This window comes from Calypte anna, chromosome 2 (genome assembly GCF_003957555.1).
Source record: "Calypte anna isolate BGI_N300 chromosome 2, bCalAnn1_v1.p, whole genome shotgun sequence".
NCBI classification, from domain to species: Eukaryota; Metazoa; Chordata; class Aves; order Apodiformes; family Trochilidae; genus Calypte; species Calypte anna.
In genome coordinates, this window is record NC_044245.1 from 16,757,139 (window position 1) to 16,780,904 (window position 23,766).

At 36.0% G+C, this 23,766-nt stretch overlaps 1 protein-coding gene across 1 annotated transcript in view; it reads left to right on the top strand.

The window, feature by feature from the left end:
• The window catches only part of ARMC4 (armadillo repeat containing 4), an 85,238-nt gene that overhangs the window by 56,065 nt on the left and 5,407 nt on the right, over nt 1–23,766 (top strand). The window contains exons 17-18 of the mRNA XM_030445768.1: nt 3,931–4,119; nt 4,702–4,923. Coding sequence (XP_030301628.1) covers nt 3,931–4,119; nt 4,702–4,923 — 411 coding nt within the window. The remainder of the gene's footprint in view (nt 1–3,930; nt 4,120–4,701; nt 4,924–23,766) is intronic.

Here is a 23,766-nt window from a genome sequence, read left to right on the forward strand (position 1 = left end):
TTTAAAAGTTGCTTTTTTTTTCTATGTGAAGAAAATAGTGCAAAAAAACATTTCCAAAGACATTTTATAAATTATTTTTATTCTTTTCTGTTACAAAAACAAGTACTGATGAAAATGCCTGAGAGTATCTGGAAACTAAAATCACAGAAATTGCTTTATAGTATGAACAGTGATCTGATCGTTTATACAATCTTACTTGAAGAACATGGATTCAAAATAATTAAACCCAGACCTCTGCAGCCACAGACACTTCTCATAATTTCTTCTTTGAATATCCTTAAATTATGGCAATTGTGTATAATAAATACATAACTTTAAGTTAAAAAGAGTAAGTAGAAATTTGTTGTAAAAAGCAAGCATGAGGTTTCGCTAAATGATATGAAAAAAAATGTTGTTCAAATTTCTTTGCAAAAAAAAGAGAAAACCTTGCAAGTAACATAACAGATTTAAAGCTCTAATTTCTATCCTTCTTTCTGCTCATTGTTCTCCAAATTTCTTACTTCTTTACTTTTTCTCTTTGTCTTGCACAGACCACCAGATAACACCCACAATCGCATTTGGGAAACTTTCCTGAGATGTGGTTTCTGCAGTTTCCCTCTGCTTTTCATCACTAGTAGAAGGTTTTGCCTTTGTGTTTAGCTGGTTTCACAGATGATTATTGAAACTTTTCTTTTTCTTACTGCTGGATTGCTTATGTATTATTTCATCAGTTTAATTGGGCCATACTCCATTACAAAATGTAGAAAATACAAACTTGACAGAAGAGAAATTTAACAAGTAGGCTTGTAATTACCTGAAAATAAAAATATTTTTCAGGAAGGAAAATATAAAGTGTACATATTAATTCATTAAGATGGGATACAGATTATCTTGTCTCTTAATGAAACATCTTTCAAAAGCATATAATGATACACTTCTGCACTACTGGAATACAATTGTGAACTATGCAAAACAGCATAATAATTTTAATGTATAACAGGGTCTCTTACCCATCTTAGACACTTTACTGTAGAGCTTTACCTATTGAGCAGAAGCTTTTCCCATTTGTTGAGCCAATATTTAGACACCAGGTAACGTACAGTTCTATGGTAAGACTTGAGGAGATCAAGTAAATGTAAAATATCTTTCTTTCCTTGTCTGGTGTTGGCTCATTTAACTGTCTAACTCTCATACATGGAGGTAAGAAATTTCTTTGTAGAAATCTTTCTCTCTAACCCATTATCCATCACCTTTGGTCAAATTCGAAAATTTCAAGACAGACATAAAAACTGATAAAAAGAAACATATTTTTTTTTCTCAGGTGATTGTAGATACATTTACATTGTGGTATGGTTACAATAGCATCGATCATAGAGAAACTTCTATGTTAGTGTATCCATGGGAAACACTGTAACTCACCTCTCTTTACACACAGCTCACATGATAATAGAAGCAGCAGAGCACTGCTCTTCCCTCTCTGTTTCTCTCAGCAACTTTTCCGAATCACAAGCCTTTATTTTCCATCTTCTGCATAAAAATTTAGATTCTTTTAATCTCCATAAGGATCTCTGATGTTTGCTTATTCTGGGGTTTTTTTGGACTTCAGCACAAAGTTTGTTCTTAGATGCTGCTCTTTTGCCACATGCTGAGGCTTCTGGTTCTGACCCTGATACTATATGACTTTAAAATCTCCCTTCCAGTCTCAAGAACAACAGTACTTGTAGCAGAAAATATTTCATTCCTGATGGCCCTACCCACTGCTTTTGCCTTGTGTCAGGAAGAAACTTCACAGCTAAGAGTTCTGTTTGGCATTTTGACTCAGAATTTAAAAAGATGAACTGCAGCATCTTCTGGAATTTTTATTTACCAAGTCCATGAACAATTTGATGCATTTGCTCAGCAAAGCTAACACAATACAATTGGCCTCTACTCTGTTCATAAATCAGCCCCCCAAAAGAAATACATGTAATCAAAACCATTCTTGGTGTCAGGGTCACTCCCTAGCCCTAGGAAAGCTCACACTATCCATGTTTGCACTTTCATAAAGTCCTAAGACCTGTAAGTCCAAAAGAGTTTCAGGGGAGTGTCTGGTAGTTTTACTCCAAATTGTCCTATTGCCCTGCTGAAGGAAGCAAACAAAAGGAATTCTACTTGCAGACCTTACATTCCATCTCTGCATTTGCCATTACTGAGATGCATAATTTCTTCTACAAAATTTGTTCTAAAATTCTAAAATTTCTTCTACTGCTGATCATTTGGCCAGTCACTTTTACTCTCCTTGCAGTGTAGTAACAGTTTGGCACCAGGCCATCCACTGCCTCCTGCAGATGTGCCATCACAATGTCACCAGGAATCTTCTCAACCATTTTCAGTTCCTATTTTCAGTATCCTCTGTGAGGGGTATGATTTGGGCACTAATGACATACTTTTAGTAAATAGTTTCATGGACTGCAATGAATCTTGGTGTACAAATTGGTCAGTGACTGTGCAGCTTATTCATCTAAGATTTGTGCTTAGACAAAACTTGGGTTTATACTTTGTGAGCTTTTAAGTGTATATGACATGCTGTATGCTGCATGTCACTTTATCAAAATCTGCCAGTTCCTCTTTGCCAGAGGCAACCAAATGAATTCCATACCCAAGTTGAGTCTCACTGTGCCAAAACTGCTGCTTTTTTCTGTTTTACACATTGATGTGTAAATGTGTGCTTGACAGTTTGACAGGAATGTGAGAACAGCCAAAATGCTGTGTCAGACCAAAGGTTCACTCACATAGTACTCTGTTTCTCATACTAGCCCATGAAGGATGTCTAATGAAAGGTAGAACAGGGCGAACTGTAGCTGTGGTTCCCCTCCTCAGGATGCTCTTCCACCTTCAAGGAACTTTCTAAATCAGCAGGAATATTTTGATACTGAATAACCTTTAATGGACTTTATTTTCTGTGAATTTGTCTAGTTAATTTCTAATGCATAAACTTCCAACAGCCACTGCAATCCTGCTTCAAAGGAAGCCAACATCTTAAGTATGCTTTGTTTGAAAATAACTTTTTTATTCTGAACAAGCTACTTGCTAATTTAATCTGAATGCTCCCAGGTCTTCTCCTGGAGGAGAGATCCCTGTATGCCTTTTCCATCCTACTAAAGATCTGATATGCTTCCATCATACTGCTTGTCCTTTGTCTCTTTTACAGCCCTGAGTGTCATAGTTGGTCACTGACTCCTCTGCAGAGCAGCTCCCTATTTTTGATGATTTTCATCTTTGAAGATTTGTCATCTTTAGCTAAACACTTTCTAATTTTACTACAACTTTTTCATGATGGAAAAGATGGACCACATCTCGATACTGTATTGAAGATCAAGGCACACTGCTTTGTTAAGTCATGTTTGAGTATATTAGTCACATTTTGCATTGATTGTTCATAGTTCTCCCACAGTCACTGCCATGACTTGTGCAACGTTTAAGTGTTCCTAAATACTCATTTGCTTTGATACAAGAAAATAATATTATTGCTCCTTTGTTTTAGATGTTAGGCTTAATGTAGGAAATAAAACATTATGAGAGCCTAAATAGGGATGTCTGTTGCTGTTTTATCTGCCTGAGGTATGTGAGGCATCCACCAGGCAAATACGATAGAGCAGATAAAGGAGACTTGCACCCTTTTGGAGTGACAGCTTGAGGCTGTAAAGCATACTCTGCGTTATCTAAAATTACATTAGGTACCTTTATTTAGGCATTGAGTTTCTGCCTAGATGGTGATATATAAAGCAGTCTTAACTTTCATCTGTCAATCAAGAGAGCCCTGAGTACCAAATTAGCCATAATGGTGGTGAAGGCAACACAGCAGTAGCTACAGTTTTGAATAATTATGTCATGCCAATCTCTTTTTTTAACAATTGCATATAAATACAGATTTAATATGTTAAAATAATATTTCTTTCAATTCTCATTTAGGATTCTGGGGAAATGGTTCGATCCTTTGTTGGTGGCTTGGAACTGATAATCAATTTGCTAAAATCGAAGAATAAGGAAGTTTTAACAAGTGTATGTGCAGCCATTACAAATATAGCTAAAGATGAAGAAAATTTGGCTGTTATAACAGATCATGGAGTTGTCTCTCTGTTGTCCAAGCTAGCAAATACAGTAAGTAACTTCTAACATACTATACTGAGTTTCTTACGTCTACTGCATTGTAACCAATTAACAGGTTATGACAAGAGTAGCAGATTTTGCAGGATCTACAAAGAAGAGCTGTAGAATCCTTCCTTTATGAGATTTATATTGGACATGAAATCTCTCTGTGGCTAGTACTAAAATTGCTTTGGAAGATGAGCTTCATTTTAATAGTCACTGTTTCTGGATATAGCTCTTTGAGAGATGCAGCTGCCATATGAAAGAAAACACAAAAAGCATAAAGGGTCAGGGGAGCAATATATCTGAACCATGCAGAGAATCTTAATGGTGAGACTATATGTTACATTTCCATGCTAATATTCTTATAATTTCCAGACAATCTAAAAGCACTTTTGAAATAATATAAAAATTCACAGCACTTCTTACAAAGAGAATAAGGGACTACTAATTCCATGCCTTACAGCTCTCCAGTTTTTAGTCGTACTGCAATTAAGCTGGTATGCTGTAAGAATGTTTGAGAATACAGTTCTGGTTTTCTGTGAAATTTTTATTGTATCAAATTGTCTTTAATTATTTTTTTACCTTCTTCAGAAAAATGACAAATTAAGACGTCACTTGGCAGAGGCCATTTCCCACTGCTGCAAGTGGGGGAGCAACAGACTCACCTTTGGAGAGAACAAGGCTGTAGCTCCTTTAGTACGTTACTTGAAGTCAAGTGATCCATCAGTTCACAGAGCTACAGCTCAGGCTTTGTATCACCTTTCAGAAGATCCCAACAACTGTATCACCATGCATGAGAGCGGAGTGGTGAAGGTAAGGTGGAAGGTATTTCTTATTTAGAATTCAAATTATTGAAGAGGTTCGTCATGGTTAAAAAATCTTTTGTTTGAAGTAGCTGCTGTGTACCTCACATTTTTTCAACTTTATCTTAAAAATATTTGGTTAAGTAGTAAGTTAGGGACAATATTTCAGTGCTAAAGATACTAAAGTTAGGTGGTTATTAGGAATGGAAATTTGATGTGGACATTCACCCCTGGAGAACTTAACTTGACTCTGACTTAGGCTGGTAGTGATATCTCACCAGCATTTTGTTATTATCAGGTGACTTTTGCAAAAGAAGTTGGGTTACCTTAGTGAATAGTTGCCTAGTGTGGAAGAAAGTCACCTAAGAACTGAATGGAACTGTATTTGGGAACAAATTAAAATAAAATAATACAAAGGCTTAGATTATCTGGAACTGCTTCAGTGAATTCTGCATTTACTTATAAAAATTTTATGTTAGGATTTAAGTATGCACACATTCTGCAAAGACCTTACTCTACAAAGAATTTTTCTCTCAAAAATATTTTTCTAATAAATTTTAATCTTACTAGTTGAATCCAGTGGAGTTACTCTTATGGCACAGGACAGATAGATATTATGGCCTTAGAGATGGAGATCATAGGAGCTCTCAATTTTCTTAAGTTTCTTGAAAGATTCACTGTTTGCAGACTTTTCATTTTACTTCCTGATCAGCTAAATGTATTGAAAGTAAGAGTTGAGTTATGACATAGTGTTACTATTAATGTAGATTTTATGTCTGAACTAGTATTTGTGCACTTTATTGTGAGCAATTACAATCCTGGCAAAATCAGGTTTAAAAGACCCACTGGTTGAAAATGTTAAAAATTCTGTTTAAATGCCAGTTACTTGAATTGACTCAAATCTAAGCTACCTTTCAGTGCGGGAAAGTAATGTCTTCCCATCACAATTACATTGCCCTGGTTACACAGCACAGGGAAATATATATAATCCTGGGCTGCACCAAAAGAAGCATGGCCAGCAGACTGAGAGGTGGTTCTGCCCCTCTGTGGAATCTCCATCCAAGGGAATTTAGGCCTGACCTGACAAAGCCATCAGCAAACTGGTTTGAATTCTGTGTTGTCCCTGCTTTGACTCATGTTTGGACTAGGTGACCTCCTGAAATACCTTCCAACCCAAATGACTCATTGATTCAGATCATCTGATTTCCTTCAGATGAAAAATAATGATCAGTCTTTGCAAATCACTTCTTCTCTATCTTATGATAATTAAGCAGTATCTTCCAGACTCTGAATAGATTTATTGAGCTATACCCATGACATAGTCAATTAGGGAAAACAGCTGTAGTCGTGATAATGAGCTTTCTTTTCCATTCAGTATCCAAAAACAGTCATCCTGTCTAATGTGTCAGAAACCCTCTTCACTATACTTAGTCAGATGGTAATAATGTCAGAGGAACAGATTTAATCATGCTGTTGTTTAGCTACTTAGGGAGGTGTGTATGGTTAAGTGTCTGAATTCCATTCTGAACCATTCAGAAATGGAATATTTATTCCATGAACAGAAAATTCACTTGAATTCTAGGTGAGAGCCAAATATGCATGTAATGAAGGGATGCAGTGCTATCCTGCATACCTTGAAGTATTTCAAGATTCCATGAGATTTAACTAATCTTTTTCTGTAGTTCACAATACTTTAATATTTTTGGGAAAAGCAGTCTGACTGCAAACAAAACTGGTTCTGTAATCAATATTTAAAATGCAGCCAAATCTGATCAAGAATTAAGAGTGTTATGGGGAAAATAATTGTGATTGTGCATTGCCATGAAGGACCTGGAGTAATTTTTCATACCTGCTAAGTATCATAATATGCAAAACTATTGGGAAGTATTTTTGGAAGCAATTTATAATATCAGTGAAAACTTCCCTAACTTTAAAAGGCTGCACTGTTGATTCATGCTGTAAGCTGTTCAGTTTGGTAGACTGTAATATCTTCATAGCCAGGAAATGACTGTGAGCCAAATACATAGCTGGGAAAAGAAACATTATGTTTATTTACTGTTCCTTTTTCTTAATGGCAACAAAAAATGAAATATCCTTGGAAGACACTAATTTACCTGAAGGAGTAGTTCTCACTAGTCTCCCAGTCAGTAAAGATAATGGAAGCTGGTGAAGTGTTTTCTGATAAACTAAATCAAATTAGTCAGATGGTTGATGTCATTCATACCAGACTGTCAACCAGTTACAGTAAAATGTCCTGAGTAAGTGTAAATCTTTAAGACATCTCTCCAGATCCTCAAGTAAACTGTGTTATGTTCAGAGTCTTCCTGAAGTGAATGTGTATAGCTTAGAATCTGAAGTCCTAGGGTCATCCAGCAAACATGTAACAATGAGGTGTAAAACTTCACAGTTGTAAATTAAACCTTTGAAAGGAGTTTCATACTCCAGCTGAGGTAATTCTTTAAACACATCCCATCATTACTGCTAAGAGCTACAGATAAGTAGGTAAGCCACATAGAATTCTCCTATTCAACACCTGCACATATTTAATTTCTCTGTGTGTTTGTTTTCAATTATATTCAAGTGAACATTCATGGAAGTGCTTAATTACAAATGCTTCAGAAATTTAATCTGGAGAATATGAAGTAATTATATCTAAACAAACAAAAACATTCTTCACAAATGATGTTTCTGTGTTTTTAGTTATCCAGATATTTTAAAATACCATTTTTTCCCTAACATAACTGTAAATGGAGCAGTTATTAAAGCTTTATTCCTTTTAAGCCTTTAAGATATCCTCAACAAAAGGCAAATCAATAAAATGGGCAAGTCTGAAGCAGTTCCCAGCTCTTATGTCCAAGTGCCATATCATGGCCACATCCTGATTGCACACTAGGACTAAACCTGGTCACACATATTCTGATCTGTGCCAAAAAAAACTGTAGGTGCAGAACTGGAAGTGCAGTATACAGCCATACTGCAAAATGTGTTTGCCTTTCAACTAGGATATAGCCAGAGAGAATACAATACCAGTGTATGTATTGAAGCTAACAACACTCAGAGATTAATAAACTGAGAAAAAGCTCTTCTTAGGCCATAAAGTGATAAAAGTGCAGTAAGAGGTCATCAGACCTAATTCTCTTCAGTTATCTTGAGCTTTTCTTAGCTGTCTAGCTGTGATAGCTGAGTATCAGGTGATTTGCCTTATCTTGTGCTGCAGCTGCAGGTAGGCATGGACATTTTTGAAAAAGTGTGCAGTTTAATTTTGCCTCTTTTTTTCGGGAATTCTCCCACCCAAAAGAGTACCATGCTATGGTCATCTGGAGTTTCTAACCCTAAATAAAGCCTTGTTAAATTAGCAATTATCCTGCTATGATGTTTCCAACCCCTTTCTAATGCTTATATTTTGTATCATACCTAGAATGGCAAAGCATCAAAGCAAAGTGAAGCAATAAGTAGACTTTTTTAGAAGATGTGTCAGACCAGTGAGACATAGTGGTTCCTATCCAGTGAGGATGCCCGTATAGTTAAGGGAAGTGTGGTGGGCAAAGAAAATATGTTCTGTAGGATCTGTGAGTTTCCCCAGACGTGCTACTTCCAAGTGCTTTGGTTCTGTCTTGCCAGAGCTGAGCAGACCACAAAGCAAATCAGCATGTACACCATGGCAGCTCAGGGCAGAGCTGACCAATCCATCAATGCTGATATGCTGGCACTGTTGGAATTACCATCAAGGATCAAGTACTGAAGTTTCAGAAAGGCTAAAGAGGCATTCCCAGATGGCAAGGAGAGTGGCAGGAGGAGATTTAGTTATTCAAATGTGAGAGTCATACAGTGCTGAATCTTGCCTGGCCTGTTCAGGTGGTCTGCCCAGCACAGGTGAGACAGTAGTTGCAGCCCTGTGTCTGTGCTGTTGGGCATCTTCCCACCATGCTGCTCAGTGATGACAGAATGTCCAGGTGTTTTCATTCTTCTAGCCTCTCCAGTGGATAGTTGACTGAAAGCATACTTTGCATTTGTGTGGAGGTTATTATGTACAGATTTTTCCAGGGCCAATCATATTTTTCCTTCTGGAAAACTTGCCTGTGTTCCTCTGATATTTTTTCATGCTTCTACCAGATATCTGGTGTTTCAGTCATCATGCCCAGTTGGATTAATGTCACAGTTGCTGTGGTTCTGACTACCTTGCAATACAGGCATAATCCCAAGTGTGCTCCAGCACATGTTCATGTGCTGTGTTCACATGCACAGGAAGACTGATGCTTCAGGGAAACATTAGCTCTGTGTGAATGACACAGTTGCTGAGTGCTTGAACAGTTGGTCAGAGACTTTCTTAAAGCATCAGACTCTGACCATACACGATGCAGTGGGTATATACATGTTTTTGACCAGGTAACTAGGAATAAAAATTCATAGGGAATATTTGAGATTTTGCCACTGCTGCAGACATATTTGGTAATCACAGCCCAACAGGTATATGTACACACTTGTAAAAGAAAATACGTATTCCAAATTTTTGCCTATTTGTAGCTGCACCCAAAATGCATTCAGTCTTCTCAAGAAAGGCTGAGTGAAAAAAAAACTTGGAAAATAGTGGTGTATTTCATCTGCCATGTGAAATTCTGAGTAGATAAACAGGGTGCTTTTCGAGGAAGCTTAGAAAGATAGTTCATGAAGTTCTTTTAAATTCACTTCCACACTCACGTATTCTTATGTCCAGCAATAAAATAATGGTTCTGATTTGTGACAGATAATCAATGTTTTCTTTCTACAAAACAGAAAAAAATATTTCCTCTTTCTGAAGTAAAAATTCATGGTTTTGCTGGAAAAGAGATTTATATTTTCAAAGAGTCAGTAATGACATATGGGACATGAGAAAGCAGGAGAAATTTTTAGACATCAGACTAAGAAACAGGCATCCTGAATTCAAGATTGGAGATAACCATCCACAAACCAAGGGAGAAGAGAAATCCAGGGAGATGATGTCCCCTTATAGCCAAGATAAGCAGGACTATCAGGCAATGTTTTTCACATTTGGTGTCTGTCACAAATAGAGGGAAGAGAAATAAGAAAATTCACAGACAGCTGGAAGTATCCAGTTTTCACCTTAAAACGTAGATGTTGCAAAGAAACTAAGATATCTATCTATAAATGACTGCTGCTGATAACTTAGAATGATCAAACCTGTTCATGAGAAGATCTCCAACCGTCCACTAAGGAGTACAACTTTTTTATAGGGATGCTCTTTTAAGATTAATTGTAGATAGACTGTTCTGCAAGGTATAGGCAGATGAGAAAGTGCATCTGAAGATCCTGAATGAGCATTTAAATCATTGACCTAGAGATCTATATGTCAAATTAACACAATGCTTCTCTATGTTACAGTCACAGTTTCTTAGTTATGTTAGGAAGCCATAGTGGGCTACACCACTGAAGTGAGAGAGTGAGGATGGTGGGGTGTATAGGCACTTGTGAAAATGCTCACAATATTACTTCTGAAAGACTTGAGGTATTTTGAAAGGCTCAAAAATATATGCAAGTGAAACACATGTAACTGATTGTTCTTATTTTGCAAACAAGGAAAAATAAAAAGTTATCTACTACGAAAGTTAATTTCTGACTTTGTAAGAGCTATAAAGGTTTTGGTGTTGTGGGATATCGTTGTTATTTCTGTGTAAAAAAGGGCTAGGAAGTTTGAATGGCCTCATCACCTACCAAGTTGAGAGCAGTCTTTTATGATGAGGCTAATAAGACCTCTGAGAAGATTATTAAAGTAATGGTAAAAAAAGGGAAAATACCCAGGATCAGGCTGTGGGAGAACAAAATTCATCAAAGTTACCCTTCATCTTCACTTCAGATGTTTACATTGTGGACATGCCCATCTGAAATAGTCACCCACAGTTTTTTAATGTTCAAAGAAGAGGAACAGATTCTTCACTGTGTTTCATCTCTCCTAATTTAGTCATTTATGTGAAGATAAAGCATCTCTGTCTCTCCTGGTCAGTATTTTCTGGTCTCCGCTGGTTATAATGGGAGTGCAGGTTCAAAGTTCAGGTCTGCATATCCACACTGCAGAGGTATCTATGTTTAATGGGGTGAATCCCATCCCAAGGCAGTGAAGAACTTGTTTAAATGTCTATACAGTCCAATTCATTAGTAGATAGGAATGACAGAGTTCTGGATAGTAGTGCAATAAGGAAGAGCTATTAAAAAATAATTTATTCTCTTGCTAGAAAAATACAGATGAGGTGCATATATATGTTATGATGGTGATGAAACTCTATCTGCCCAGCAGTAACTGAAGTGCACTTAGAACATGATCTAATAAACCCAGATGTTTCAAATCATTGGATCTAACTAACTTGAGTCCAGGGATTTTGGAAAAGATTTCTGGAGTATTAAGGGTAGATTCCTTTCATCTATGCTTTGTCTACTTTTAGGTATGAAGTTTTAAGTAGTCTAAACTAACACACCTTCTGCAGTCAATGGAAAGAAAGAGAGGTACCTGCATGCCTATGCTAGCTGAAAATAAATGCCCAAGATACCTCGAAGCAACAGACTCATGAAAGTGCCTGATTTTCTCCACTGAGTATAGAAAGGACCTAGGTGACTGGCTCAGACTAAACTAGCTTTCAGACAGCTGAATTTAAATTAATATCCTCCTGAATGTTGATTTTCAACAAGCTTTGCAGTACAGGGGAAGTTGCAGGGCTGGAAGTAAGGTAACGTGCCAATATTTTAAAAGCAAAAAAAAAAAAATTATAGTCCTATAAAAATGGACACTATTCTCATGTTAAATAATCATAGGTACATATATTTTAGTACTAGAACAGATGATTTTATTAATTTGGTCTGACTAGCCTTGCTCATACAAACCAGAGACATTGCTTCAATTTATTTCTGTTTGGAATAGGGTATATCTTTTAGAAAAACACTGACTCTTTACTTAAAAAATTCAAGCAATGGAAAATCCACTAGAGCCATCAGAACTTGTTCCAGTAGTTAAATACCTTCCCCATAAAAACATTTTCACCTTATTTGTAGGCTAAGGTTTGTCTGGCTTTATCTTAGGCAATTACATGTATGATACTGTTGCTTGGTAAACTGAAAAACCCTACATAACTCCTGTTATAAACTTTCTTACTGAGTAAGATAAAAGGACTTATTACATTATCAAGTTTTAAATTAGCTAAGCATATGTAATATCTGATGTATTTTCTATACTTTTAATAAATTTAATTAATATTTTAACTATTTAATTACACTGGTATGTCGATTCTGAATCTTTTATTTTTGAATTTCCGTTTTGGATTGAATTTCAGCCCAGTGCAGAGTTCCGTATTCTCGTGATAGCTGTATAAAGACTTAAAACAGGTAAAATAACTTCCCTGTTTTTACACAAGCTCTGTTTGAACATCAGAGATTATCATTATTCTGTTTGGCCACAGAATTGCCCTCAAATTTTATATTCAATCAATATTCTACTTCAATTTCCATGTCTTTCTGGAAACTGTTCCCCACATTAGATGTTGGCATACTCTAATGTTGGCCTTTGTGCTCAGGAGTGAAAATTAGGTAATATTGCTAATGTAAATCACCAGTGAATTTAGACCTTGTGATACAAGTTGATTTTTTTCCAGGAGATTAAAACAGATTTGATTTGTTGTTGACACACTTTGTAAGTGTTAGATGAGTTATCTCACTTTTTTTTAGAGTAATTCATTATTTAAAAGGAGCCACAATATTAATTCGAGCATTTTATTGTTTTAGAGAGGAAAATTTTAAGAGACCAAGACACTGACTCTTCTTGCAATGCATTTAAAACAAAATATTGGCTTTCCACAATGGAAGATTCTAGTCCTGGCAGAGATAGGATTCATTAGAAAATTGTTCACTGACTGAGAAAGTGGTACATACTTTTGAGTCATATAGACTCAAATGGGTTAAGATCTATGAAAATAATACCAGTGGCTTTGGTTGCAATGTATGTAGATAAAAAATGCTTGTCAGTGAAGTTTTACATTTGCAAATACCTGCTCAGATGACACCGTATTCAAAAACATTTATGGAAATGTTCCCAGTGAAGTAATTTCCACTATCTCATATGAGGATTTCATATGGCTTTGCTTGAGCACCAAGCTGATGACATAATAATAAAGGTATTAGTTTTTTCTGTTTATTAATTTATTTCTGTATACTGTAATGATACTTAAAGCTATTGATCACAGATAAAAAGTTCACTTTGCTAGGCTACTACTACTAGTAGTAGCACACAATAATACAAAGGTGAACAGATAGGAATGGAGTGGTAGGGAAAAAAAGAAAAATATTTGTACTGATGATAGTTCAGGCAAACCAAGATACAATTACTGCTAATTCATAGCTGCAACTCCTTGTCATAAGGAAAACAAATACTAAACACATAATCACAGAATCACACTGATTCTAAGCTTTTTGTGAAAACTGAGGAAACAAGACCACTGGATAATAGCCAGTCACCCAGATTTTAAGGCACTTATTCCATATGGGAACTGTAAGTGGTGGTGTTGGCAGCTTTTTGCACATCTCTGCTGAAGGGTAGCTTAAGTCAAAGTAAATGGAGCTCTGCATTGTTCTGAGCTGCTTTTATTATCCAAACAAGTTTATTTAAAGATAATATTGCTGTGTAGCACTGTGAACAAGTCCCTTTACTCCTGTTCTTATTTGATTTTACATACAAAACTATTTTTGAGCTAAAGGAACCATGAACTTAATGATTACAGTACATACCTGAAATGCAGAAGATCAGATTTTGCACTCATATTCTGATATTTTTTAATATTGAGAGTGTCTACCCAACCTTCCAGTGCATGAAACTGATCTCTAGCCTTACTCTGTGGTCTGGTTTATTGAATTATTTGCATAGCATGGAAGTGCTCAGTTTTCTTAATTTTACAAAATATTAATAGATGTCTTCTAGAATATCGGTTTTGTAGCTGATGGGGAATTCACCAGGGGTGCTGAAAATCTAATTTCAAGTGCTTGGTGCAATAAGGCAGGGAAATCAAAAACTCATGCTCCTAAGAATGGGACTTGATTTATATTTACATTTGAATAATGATCTTTAAGGTCCCTCCAACCCAAACCATTCTATGATTTGTTACTGTCTTCCCATCAGACTATAGCCTGAAGAGATGCATCGGGCTTTACAGTTTGTTTTTGTTTGTCTTATTTGTTTTGCAAAGAAGGTATAACTGCTATAATGTATTTTCTGATTTCTGTGATGAATTAATAAGAGGCATTTGTGCTTTTTGAGCTATATTATTAATGGTAAAAAGGTTAAATATATGTGGGCTCTTCCGTTGCATTTCAATAATCTAAGATACAAGAAGAACTGGTATAACCATGATCCATGCAAAAATGTAGATTTAATATTTGATGAGTTCTTTTATACTTTCTTATAATGACTACACTAGAAATACTTGTTGTGTATTTTATTAGGCAAAGCTTCCAGAATATTGGTGATTGTTTGCTAAAGTCATAAATCCCTACAGGAAGTTTTGGCTAACCATTTTATGTGAAAAGACTTTCATAAAACCACCTTTGTGAAATAAGTAGGTGTGAATTACAAAATATGGAAGACAATTACTAGTAATTTTTACTGAAAACATTTTAAAAACACCAGTTTTGCTACAAATTACATATATATATATATATATACTATATATATATGTATGAAGTTTAGAAAATGAAATAAAAAGCATTGGCACTCCTGTGGGAATATTTGGCTATGGGATTGGTTGGGTTTTGTGGGAGGCTTTGAATATATTATTTTGAATATATATATTGAATATATTCAGAATACTGAATATAGAATGCAGTTTTACATTACTAAGCAAGGCTTCAGATAAGTTCTTTATAAATCAACCCAAAATATTTCATATAACTTTTACCCAATAATATTGTAGGGGTACAATGGTATGTATTTACATATTTTATATTTTTAGTTTTCATTTAGAAGAACCCACTTGTTATCTGTCATGGTTGGCTCTATTCAGGCTCCAAAGTTCAGGCTGGAGATACAGCATGTTTGGCACATACTCCAAGCTGATGTCTGTTGCTTTTTATAAATTACTTGTTACACTTCTTGGACATCAAGAAAGAGGGCACTAAGTGGCAAATCTTCTGCATGTCTATTGATTACAGAAAATATGCCCACTCCCCACACCCACAAATGTGCTTATCACATCACACTTCAGAATTTCAGGTAAAAGGCTTCATAAACTACATCCAATACTGGCTTTTATGTTGTTGTTGCTTTTTGGTTGGGTTTTTTTGTTTGTTTTGTTTTTGGGTTTTGGTTTAGAAGGATTAATAAAAACTGACGATGCTGAACCAGTGCAGTTTCTATTGTGTTGCCAGCTGCCAGGTGTGAACACTTTCCTTGTAGTTTCAGCTCCAAGGGGCAGAAACCAGTAACCCTTTAGCTTCATAACAAGCAGAATTTCACCATTTATAAAGTACAGGTAGTTTCATGTAGAACATTTTGTGCCGTTGCCAAAGGTAATGAAGTTTGGCTTCAGTATAGATTAAGCCTCAGATTTAAGATAATTTCACTACTGAAAGTTTATGGTACATAGCAAGTGTTCTATTAAAATCTGGCTGATCCTGGATGGGAAAAACCAGCAGCCTAAGGGAGATCAGCTTATCTTTGCCCAAATTCTGGGCTTCAGGAGACCTCTAATTTAGTAACGTTTGGATAGCAAACCTAGAGCCTGGCATAAAGCTCCTCTTGGCACATTTTAAACATCTTTCAGTCTTATAAAAAGGAGCTTGTCCCAATAAGCTGTAGGTTTGTTGGAGCTGTTTTACAGTAGCTGTGCCCTGCAGCTCTTTCAGTGATAAATGAGTCGCTTCAAATAAGTGCAATTGCAGCCAACTGTGCAGAAGGAATCATTAAAAAAAAATTTAAATAGACATTTTTGAAGCTTAAAAATGCACAAACAAAGTATGTTAAACCAAAATATATGCTGCGCCTTTTAATGGAAAAGATTGCTACTGGCTAAGACTGCCAGCTTCAATAGGTGTGCCAAAAAGCCAAGGAATCTGGCAGAGCCCATAGATAGCTGTTCCATCTTTCATCTATATTTCTTTTCTGTATTTATCTTGCTTTAGAAAATGCAGAGAATGTCTTTTCCTTCCGACTTGGCACTAATTCCAAACCACAGAAATACACAGAGCAGCTTCTTGCCATTGTTTAGCTCCCTGCACCAGTCTTATCCTTGTGACTATGTGAAATATTCCTTTCTATTTTGTCAATAAGAAAGAAGAATATTAAAATATTTTTGTATTTATGGAATAATACCTTATCTAAATTGTCAGATATTAAGATCTGTTTTCTTAATTAAAGGATACCAAGCTTAAGGTACAAGGGCAGAATGCCAGGTAATTCATTTTGGCATTCAGCTGATCAAAAATAGTTTCCTTGTGTTTAAGGAGCTATTCAAAGAAGCTGAATAATAGAAATACCAAGAACAACATGTATATATATATATGTATGTATGTGTGTGTGTGTAAACAGAGGCAGAATTGTCACTCAGGAGTCCTTAATTATACATTCATTGATGTCATCTATGAAAACTTTTTCTTTCTTCCTGTAGAATCAATCTCCCAGTTCAAGTTGGCTTCAAGCCCTGGCCATTGTCACCTCTTTTATGTTGCCATTTCAAAGAGCACTCTGTGGTAACTTTTCAGTAATAATGGCACACCTTATTGCTGCCATTTCAAGGCAAAGGTGCTAAGGAAAAGTCTATTAGAAATGTGCAGATTATGGGATGGACTTTGGTGTTAATGTTCCTGGTCACCATTCTGTACTTTGGCATAAACTCTAAAGACTTGACAGGGCATGAGGCTGGTGAGAATTCTGTCCTGATGTGAGGGCAGAGTCAGGTTATAAATCACTGCCTCGGTTATGATTATGTAACAAACAACTGCATATAAAAGCTAAGATGTATCTTCTGCTAGACTTTGAAAGTCCATACGTTCCATTTTATCAGAAATTTTATTTAATTTTGCATTGATCCCCAATGGGATGATAATTCACTATATTTACAGGCTGATAATCAGTACAGGATTTCTTCCAACAATTTATGGTAGTTTTTTATCTCTATTTTAACTAATAGGGAGTTTAACCTCTAAATAATTTTACTTTTGACTAAAAATCAATATTTTTATTAATTGTTCTGTATTTCTAATAAATTACCAAAGGAATCTGATGCACTTTAAGTTATGCGTTATCTTCAGATGTGGAGAAAACTGGAAAGATAGAAAATTAATTTAGATTGTATGCAGTCTGCTGATTCCATTTGTGTTGAAGATAAAGATAGAAATAAAAAAACCCACCATGACATAGGATTGAGAAAGCAGGCACTCAAGGTGTGACACTTCTGCATACTGGATTCAGGCTAAGATACATAAATTAGGGCTCTGAGGCAATACAAGAAGATTAAAAATCTCCAGAAGGACTTTAGAACACCTAAAATGAGAATTGTCCTCTGGAGGCACTCTCCTTCACTAGTTCTTGCCTATTACTTACCTTGACCACAGGTATGTGGGATGAGTCCAGGTTTATTTGCTCTTTTTATCTGTTTACATTGTATCTGTGTAATTGCACAAATCCAACAGTCATTAAACTGGATTAGCTCCTTGGCAGAATTCCACAGAGATAATTGTTGGGCTCCCAAGGCATTGTAAGCTAGAGGAGTCTGTGTATAGAAGGTCTGTCATACTTCCCTAATGGATTTGCTGACCATTCACTTTATATATATTTTGTTATTCTTTTGCTTCTCAAAGCATTTTGTTGTCTCCCCAGCTGTATAGTCTATCCATATGCAATAATCTTGTTGCTATTTGAAGGCATTGAATTAGCCATGATTGGATTTTAAGAGGACATTCGGCAACACTCTTCACCAAAAACTCTTACGAAGTTAAAACTGCTATGCAACAAGAAGGGAAAGTCCTAGAAAGGATAAATAATAGGTTAAAAATGAGGAATCAAAATGTAGGAATTAGGATCAAGATAAAATTTGCAGTGAAATGTAAGAGTTATTTAAATTTTATGTTGACTTCTGGGGATTGGGAGGGCAAAACTTACTCTCTATTCTTCAGCAAGACAAATGCGTACAAGAAAATTGTGTTTGAGAGACCACTCTTTAACAAATGACAGTAGTCTGCATAAGTATGCTACTGTTCAGAAAAAGATAAGTTTCTTAATTTTACCATGAGCCAAGCCATTCATGCAGTGTTTTCATGAAACAGTAGTTTCTTTGAGTTTGCAACTGAAAGATGAAAAAGAAAGTATATTCCCCATATAGGAGTAATGCTTTGTCTTAAGTCAGCTTCCCCAGATTACTATAATTAGGTGGCAGTGTGCCCCAAGTATTCTCACTCGTGAGTGTCCAACATGTCCAATAAAGTTCTCGTGATAGCTTTAGTATTGTGAAATAATGTTGTAGATAGCTAACCAGCCTTTCTAGCCATTTCATCCTACCTAAGCCACAATATAACCACCACACCAAATTTAGAGTATTAGTAGTGATTCTTTTTGCCTTCCTCAGAGGTATCATTCAGCTAGAAGGCCCACATAGAATTTTTTTCCTTCTGTGTTAAAGCACTGAGATGCATGGGGTTAGGAATTTTGAGAACTTCCCACTCATGCTTTAACCAGCTTCAGCAGAGATTTAACATATGTACTATAACCTCCACTTGTTGAAGTGTAACTATAACTTTATTTTCATCAAACTAAAAAAATCTAGTAGTTCACATTGAGCAATTACTCAACAAGAAAGGCAAAGAACAGACTTCTCTAATCAAGAGGAAAGTTTTGACTTTAACTTGTATTAGTGAATTTTTCATTCCCTGCTTAATAGTTTTGTCTTTAGAGAGGGAAGGAAGCAGCTCAAGGCCTCTTGTATTTCCTGGCTGGCATACACAAATCAGTCAAGCAGGTATTATTGCTTGCTTGCAGGCTGCACAATGACTTTAAAAACCTCTGATCTCACAGAGCTTCCAAAATTCAGCAGCCACTCAAGCAGTCTGTGACCAGAGTGAGTCCTTGAGTGGTTTTAGGGAGATTTTTTTTTTTTTAAAAAGTAGTGGAGTTTTTTAGCTCCACTCTACAACACTGTATGCAAATCACAAATACTACTGAATATGACCTGAATGGGGTGCTAATTCAATCCACTCTTAATGTTTTAATCGCCATAACCCCAAAGCATTCATCTGTCACAATGTGCATGGTAATATGTTTCCACAGAACAGACTCTAGGAAAGCATGCAAAATTTCCAGCACCAGGAAATATATTTCATGATCACTGTATCACACTCTGTTCATAGAGCAATGCTCAGGTGGCTCAGAAATTTGAGTTGATTTAGTTAGTTGACTCCTCAGTATAAAATAATTTCTTCCCTATGTTTGTCTCTAGTAACAAGAAAGAAGCAGTTTGACAGTCTTGAAAAGCAACTTCCACACTTTGTTCATTGTTGGTTGATTTTTTTTCTGATATCATGTATTTAATTCTCTGTTATCATACATTTAAAGCTACAGATTGGAATGAATATGGGGACCATACATGGACCTGAGCCCATGAACAGCTCCAGCTCGTTTCTTGCTTCATCGCAATCGGAGTTTCATATTTTATGAATATAGCTGAGCTGTGTTCATACCATCTATACTTTTATTAAAGTGTGTTCTAATGGAACATTTTCTGGTACATTTACCAGTCAAAAACCAGACTGGTTTGAATAATACACCGCATCTTCCACTTAATGTAAATGTATGCACTGCTGCCAACCACACATCTAAAAACATATGATTGTAGATCAGTCTTTTTGCATGTCACAAAAAAGTACCTTTAAAATGCCCTGGCTCATTATTTGAAATAAATGTGTGGTATGGATCTACAGTGAGAATATCCTTCTTTTATCCCAAGACTTTGATATGTAAGGTTTCCTAGCAAAAGCACCCCACTGGTTTTGATTATAATCAACATATGTAGGCAAAGAGACACAGACTGTTGGACCTAAAGCTATATTAATTTTAAAGTTCAAAATCAGTACTTGGACTTGAATACAGGAGAGAATTTGAAGTCAATTCACATATAGTAGTAGATCTAACACACTTGTAAAATACTAGTTCAGTCAGATTTTGTACCCTGTTCTCAGGATAAGATGCAACTTGAGAGAAACATGGCAAAAATCTGTCAGTCTGGAAACCATATTGCCCCTTTCTTGCAATTCAGTGTTGTCTTCAAAGACAGACTAGTTATAGGGCCCTTCAGGAATATCAAACAGTCTGGAGGAAACACACACTGTTTTCAGGGTATTGCTGAGAAGCCAGGCAGAACCCTTCAGCATGTGAGGGTTAGTGGATGGTATAAACCTCCTGTTTTCTCCCTTGACTTACTACTGCTGATAGCACATTTGCAACTGTCCCCTCTTAACTTTTGTATCATCTTCATAGGTCTGCTATAGATAGATAAAATTACAGTATTCATACTGATAGAAACGTTAACAAATTTAGAAAACCAAAACTAAATTCTCAAATGTATTTTTTGTATATATCAGTGATATATTGTATACATCAATACTAGCTCCCCAGTAATGTTTGGGAAGGAAAAGTAAGGTAAAAGTCATGGTCCTTTAAAATGAAAAAGAAAGCAAAATGTGGAAAAGCAGGTAAGTGTGAAAAAGGAGTGGGAGAAGCTTGATGAAAGGTTGATCAGGCTGGCAGCCATGTAAGGGAAGGATAGTCCCTAACATATTCCTGAGCCAAACTGAATCATGAAAGGGAAGGAACATTCCTGACATAAGTTTACCATTTTGAACTACCATTACGTATAGCAAGAAAGCAGGCTCCTGTTTTAATCTTAATAAAATTAATTTCCACTGACTTGAAAAAAGCGCTTTTTATAATGTTGCTCTGTTGAGATTACGAAGTTCTTTATTCTCTCTATCCCACCAAAAGCCTTTTGTATGTTAGTCTTCTCTTGAAAACTACAATGAAATAAAAATAAAATTGAGAAAGTAGTTCGAATAAAAATATGCTTCATCAGTTCTGGATTATCAGATTTGCCTATTGCTTTTTGTGGGATAAATTTCATATCCCATAAGACTCTTTGTACATTGGAATGTTCACGATGATTGAATTCTTTCTTAATATTGCACCAAACATCTTACAGCTGAATGTAGATTCCAGCTATCTGCTCTTAAGGACTCTAGTCCTATATATATATAGGACTATATATAGTTACATATAATCATACCTTTTAAGCAAAGATTAGAAATAAATTTTATTAGTAGTTTTATTTCATTACATTATCTTTGCATAGCATGTTGATATTTAGTTAGACATACATCTGAAATTGTTGGAAATTTTCCTCTGAAGTCCTAAAAGTAACAACCTGAGATGGGAAAACCTTAAACTTGGTATATTTTAAAGTGACCTTTTACATTTCACAATTTAGCATTTTATTCATGTCTCCTTGTCAATGATATTCAGAGTTCTTTGCTTTTTTGTTATGCCTTAGCAAAGAAGGGGAAGCATCCTTTCTTTAGATAATTATATAAGAAATGGACTATTTATACAGATGAGGTGGAGAGAGCTGTAGGGTTTATTTGTATTTTGGAAATCCATAAAAGCTTGTGTAAAAATCATGTATATGTACTTAAGTGTGTACTGTACTGTAATTCCCTGCATTCAGGTTATATGTATTTCTCCAAAGTGATGCAATGCAACATTTAACCTGCTTGGAGAGTATGACAGTTACATTCTTATTTTGTATTTTCTTAGTGTGTGCTGAAGTGTATTTCTTCTTAGGAGTGCTATCCCCATTGTAGCAGCTGTGTTGGTGAAATACAGTCCTTGTCCCAAATACCTGCTGGTTTAGTTATAATACAAGAGGTGACTAAACAAAGTAGATAGACAAAAAGGGACAGATAACGGGGGGGGGGGGGGGGGGGGGGGGGCAGGGGGGGTGGAAAGAAAAGGAAAAAAAAAAGAAGGAAAGAAAGAGAAAAAAGAAGCTGTACCAAAAGGATCTTCAAATCTGTCATGGCATAAAATCAGTTGAAGTTCACTGAAGCTGTATATTCTAAATAGTAAACATGTCAAGGTAGGGCACCAGTAATCAGATGTCCAGAATGCTTCATTGAATCTATCAAGCCCTTTCCTTCTTTCTCCCATGTTTCCCAGCATTTTGTAGGATTCAGCTTACCAACAGCTGTTTTGTCACAGGCAGTCACAGAGGAAAAAGTAACTGCTTCTGAGGGCAAGTCACCTGTCATAATCCTGAGACAGGAGAAATAGTCTAATACCTGGAACTGCACCACAAACAGCATCTAAACATGCCCTGCAACTGTTTGCAGAAAGTGTGCAGGTTTGCCTTCCCTTGAATTCTTTTGCTGGTTTCCTGAGGGAGGAAGGGGAAGATGAGAAAGAAGAGGCAGCTTTTGGCCAGTCTGTCGACTGCCACCAGGCTCAGGTGTACCTTAGACCAAGCTGCATCCTTTGGGCCTCCTCATCCCACCAACCATGCCTGAGTGGCTCCCAAAGTTTGTTATCCTTCTGCAGTGGCTTCCAGAATGGATATGTGTTTCATGGGAGAGGGAAGAGGAAAGACAGGAATAAAAGGAAGGGAGAAGAAGCCAGGTGTGATCTTCCCATGATTATCCCACCCTAGCCAAAGAGCTTCTGCTCCGCCCATCTTTTGCCTTTCCTTCAATTTTTAGATCCTGGATTTTGTACATCTAATGTCTCAGTTTTCCCTGACATATGGAAATCTGAGTCCAAAACGTATTCTCTTTGTGCCACTTGAGAAAAACAAAATTAACAGAAAACACTGCAGAACTTAAACAAGCATCTTCTGAGGAGGAGGCTGTACGTGGTACATACTGTCTTACTCTTTCACTCAGCTGAAAGAGTAAGTCAGGAAATCAACCCGAATTTTAGTTTAGAAACAGTGATTTAGCTTAACCTTCATTATAGTTTGATTGTAGAGTATTTTTTATTATTTATAATCTCAATTTATGGGACGTATTTTCATAGGAATATGTGTAACATAACACTCAAACTAGGTGCTTTAATATTTTCCAGTGTGCAATATAGTGTTGAAAGTTAGCAAAATGCTGGCTGGATCTAGACTGATACTTTCTTGGATAAGCTTCTACCATATGCTTTTATTTAAAGTATTTTTTTTTTCTTTTAAGTTAGGTTTATAAAAAGCATGTGAGAAATGTCTTTTTTGGGAAGTGTTACACAATTAGAAAATCACGGTGCTAGAAATCTAGCATCCTTTTGGAAATGTTGCATGTAAAAGAAGTTACTTACTAAATCTAAATTTACAAAAAAGGCAAGTCCTAACACCAACTGGAAATGCTATGTCAATCTACAAGTTTTCATCAGCAGATAGAAGCAGCAGTTGTATTGAAGTAAATGTCTTTAGTTCCAGGAATATTAAGCTGTATGTGAACTCTGACTTGATTCCCACTATAGATATGAATCTTGTTGAAGGAATTTGCCCATATTTCCTTCTGATTAGAAAAAAATCTAATAACGTGTGTTTTACAGGGCAGAAAGTCTAAGGAAGCCAGGAAAAAAGAGGGCATTAAATATTCACAGGACTTGAGAGTAACGAATAGGCTGATCTTTTATCTGTTTTATACGAGCAAGGAACTTCTTTCCAGTAGTATTGTTCTATACTTTTCACTGTTTTGGAAAACTTGTAAAAATGTCACATGACTAGCCACTTATTTAAAGATGAATACATGAAAAACTGTATTCTCTCTGAAATCACCACTTCCTATGTTTCCTGCTTCCCGCCTC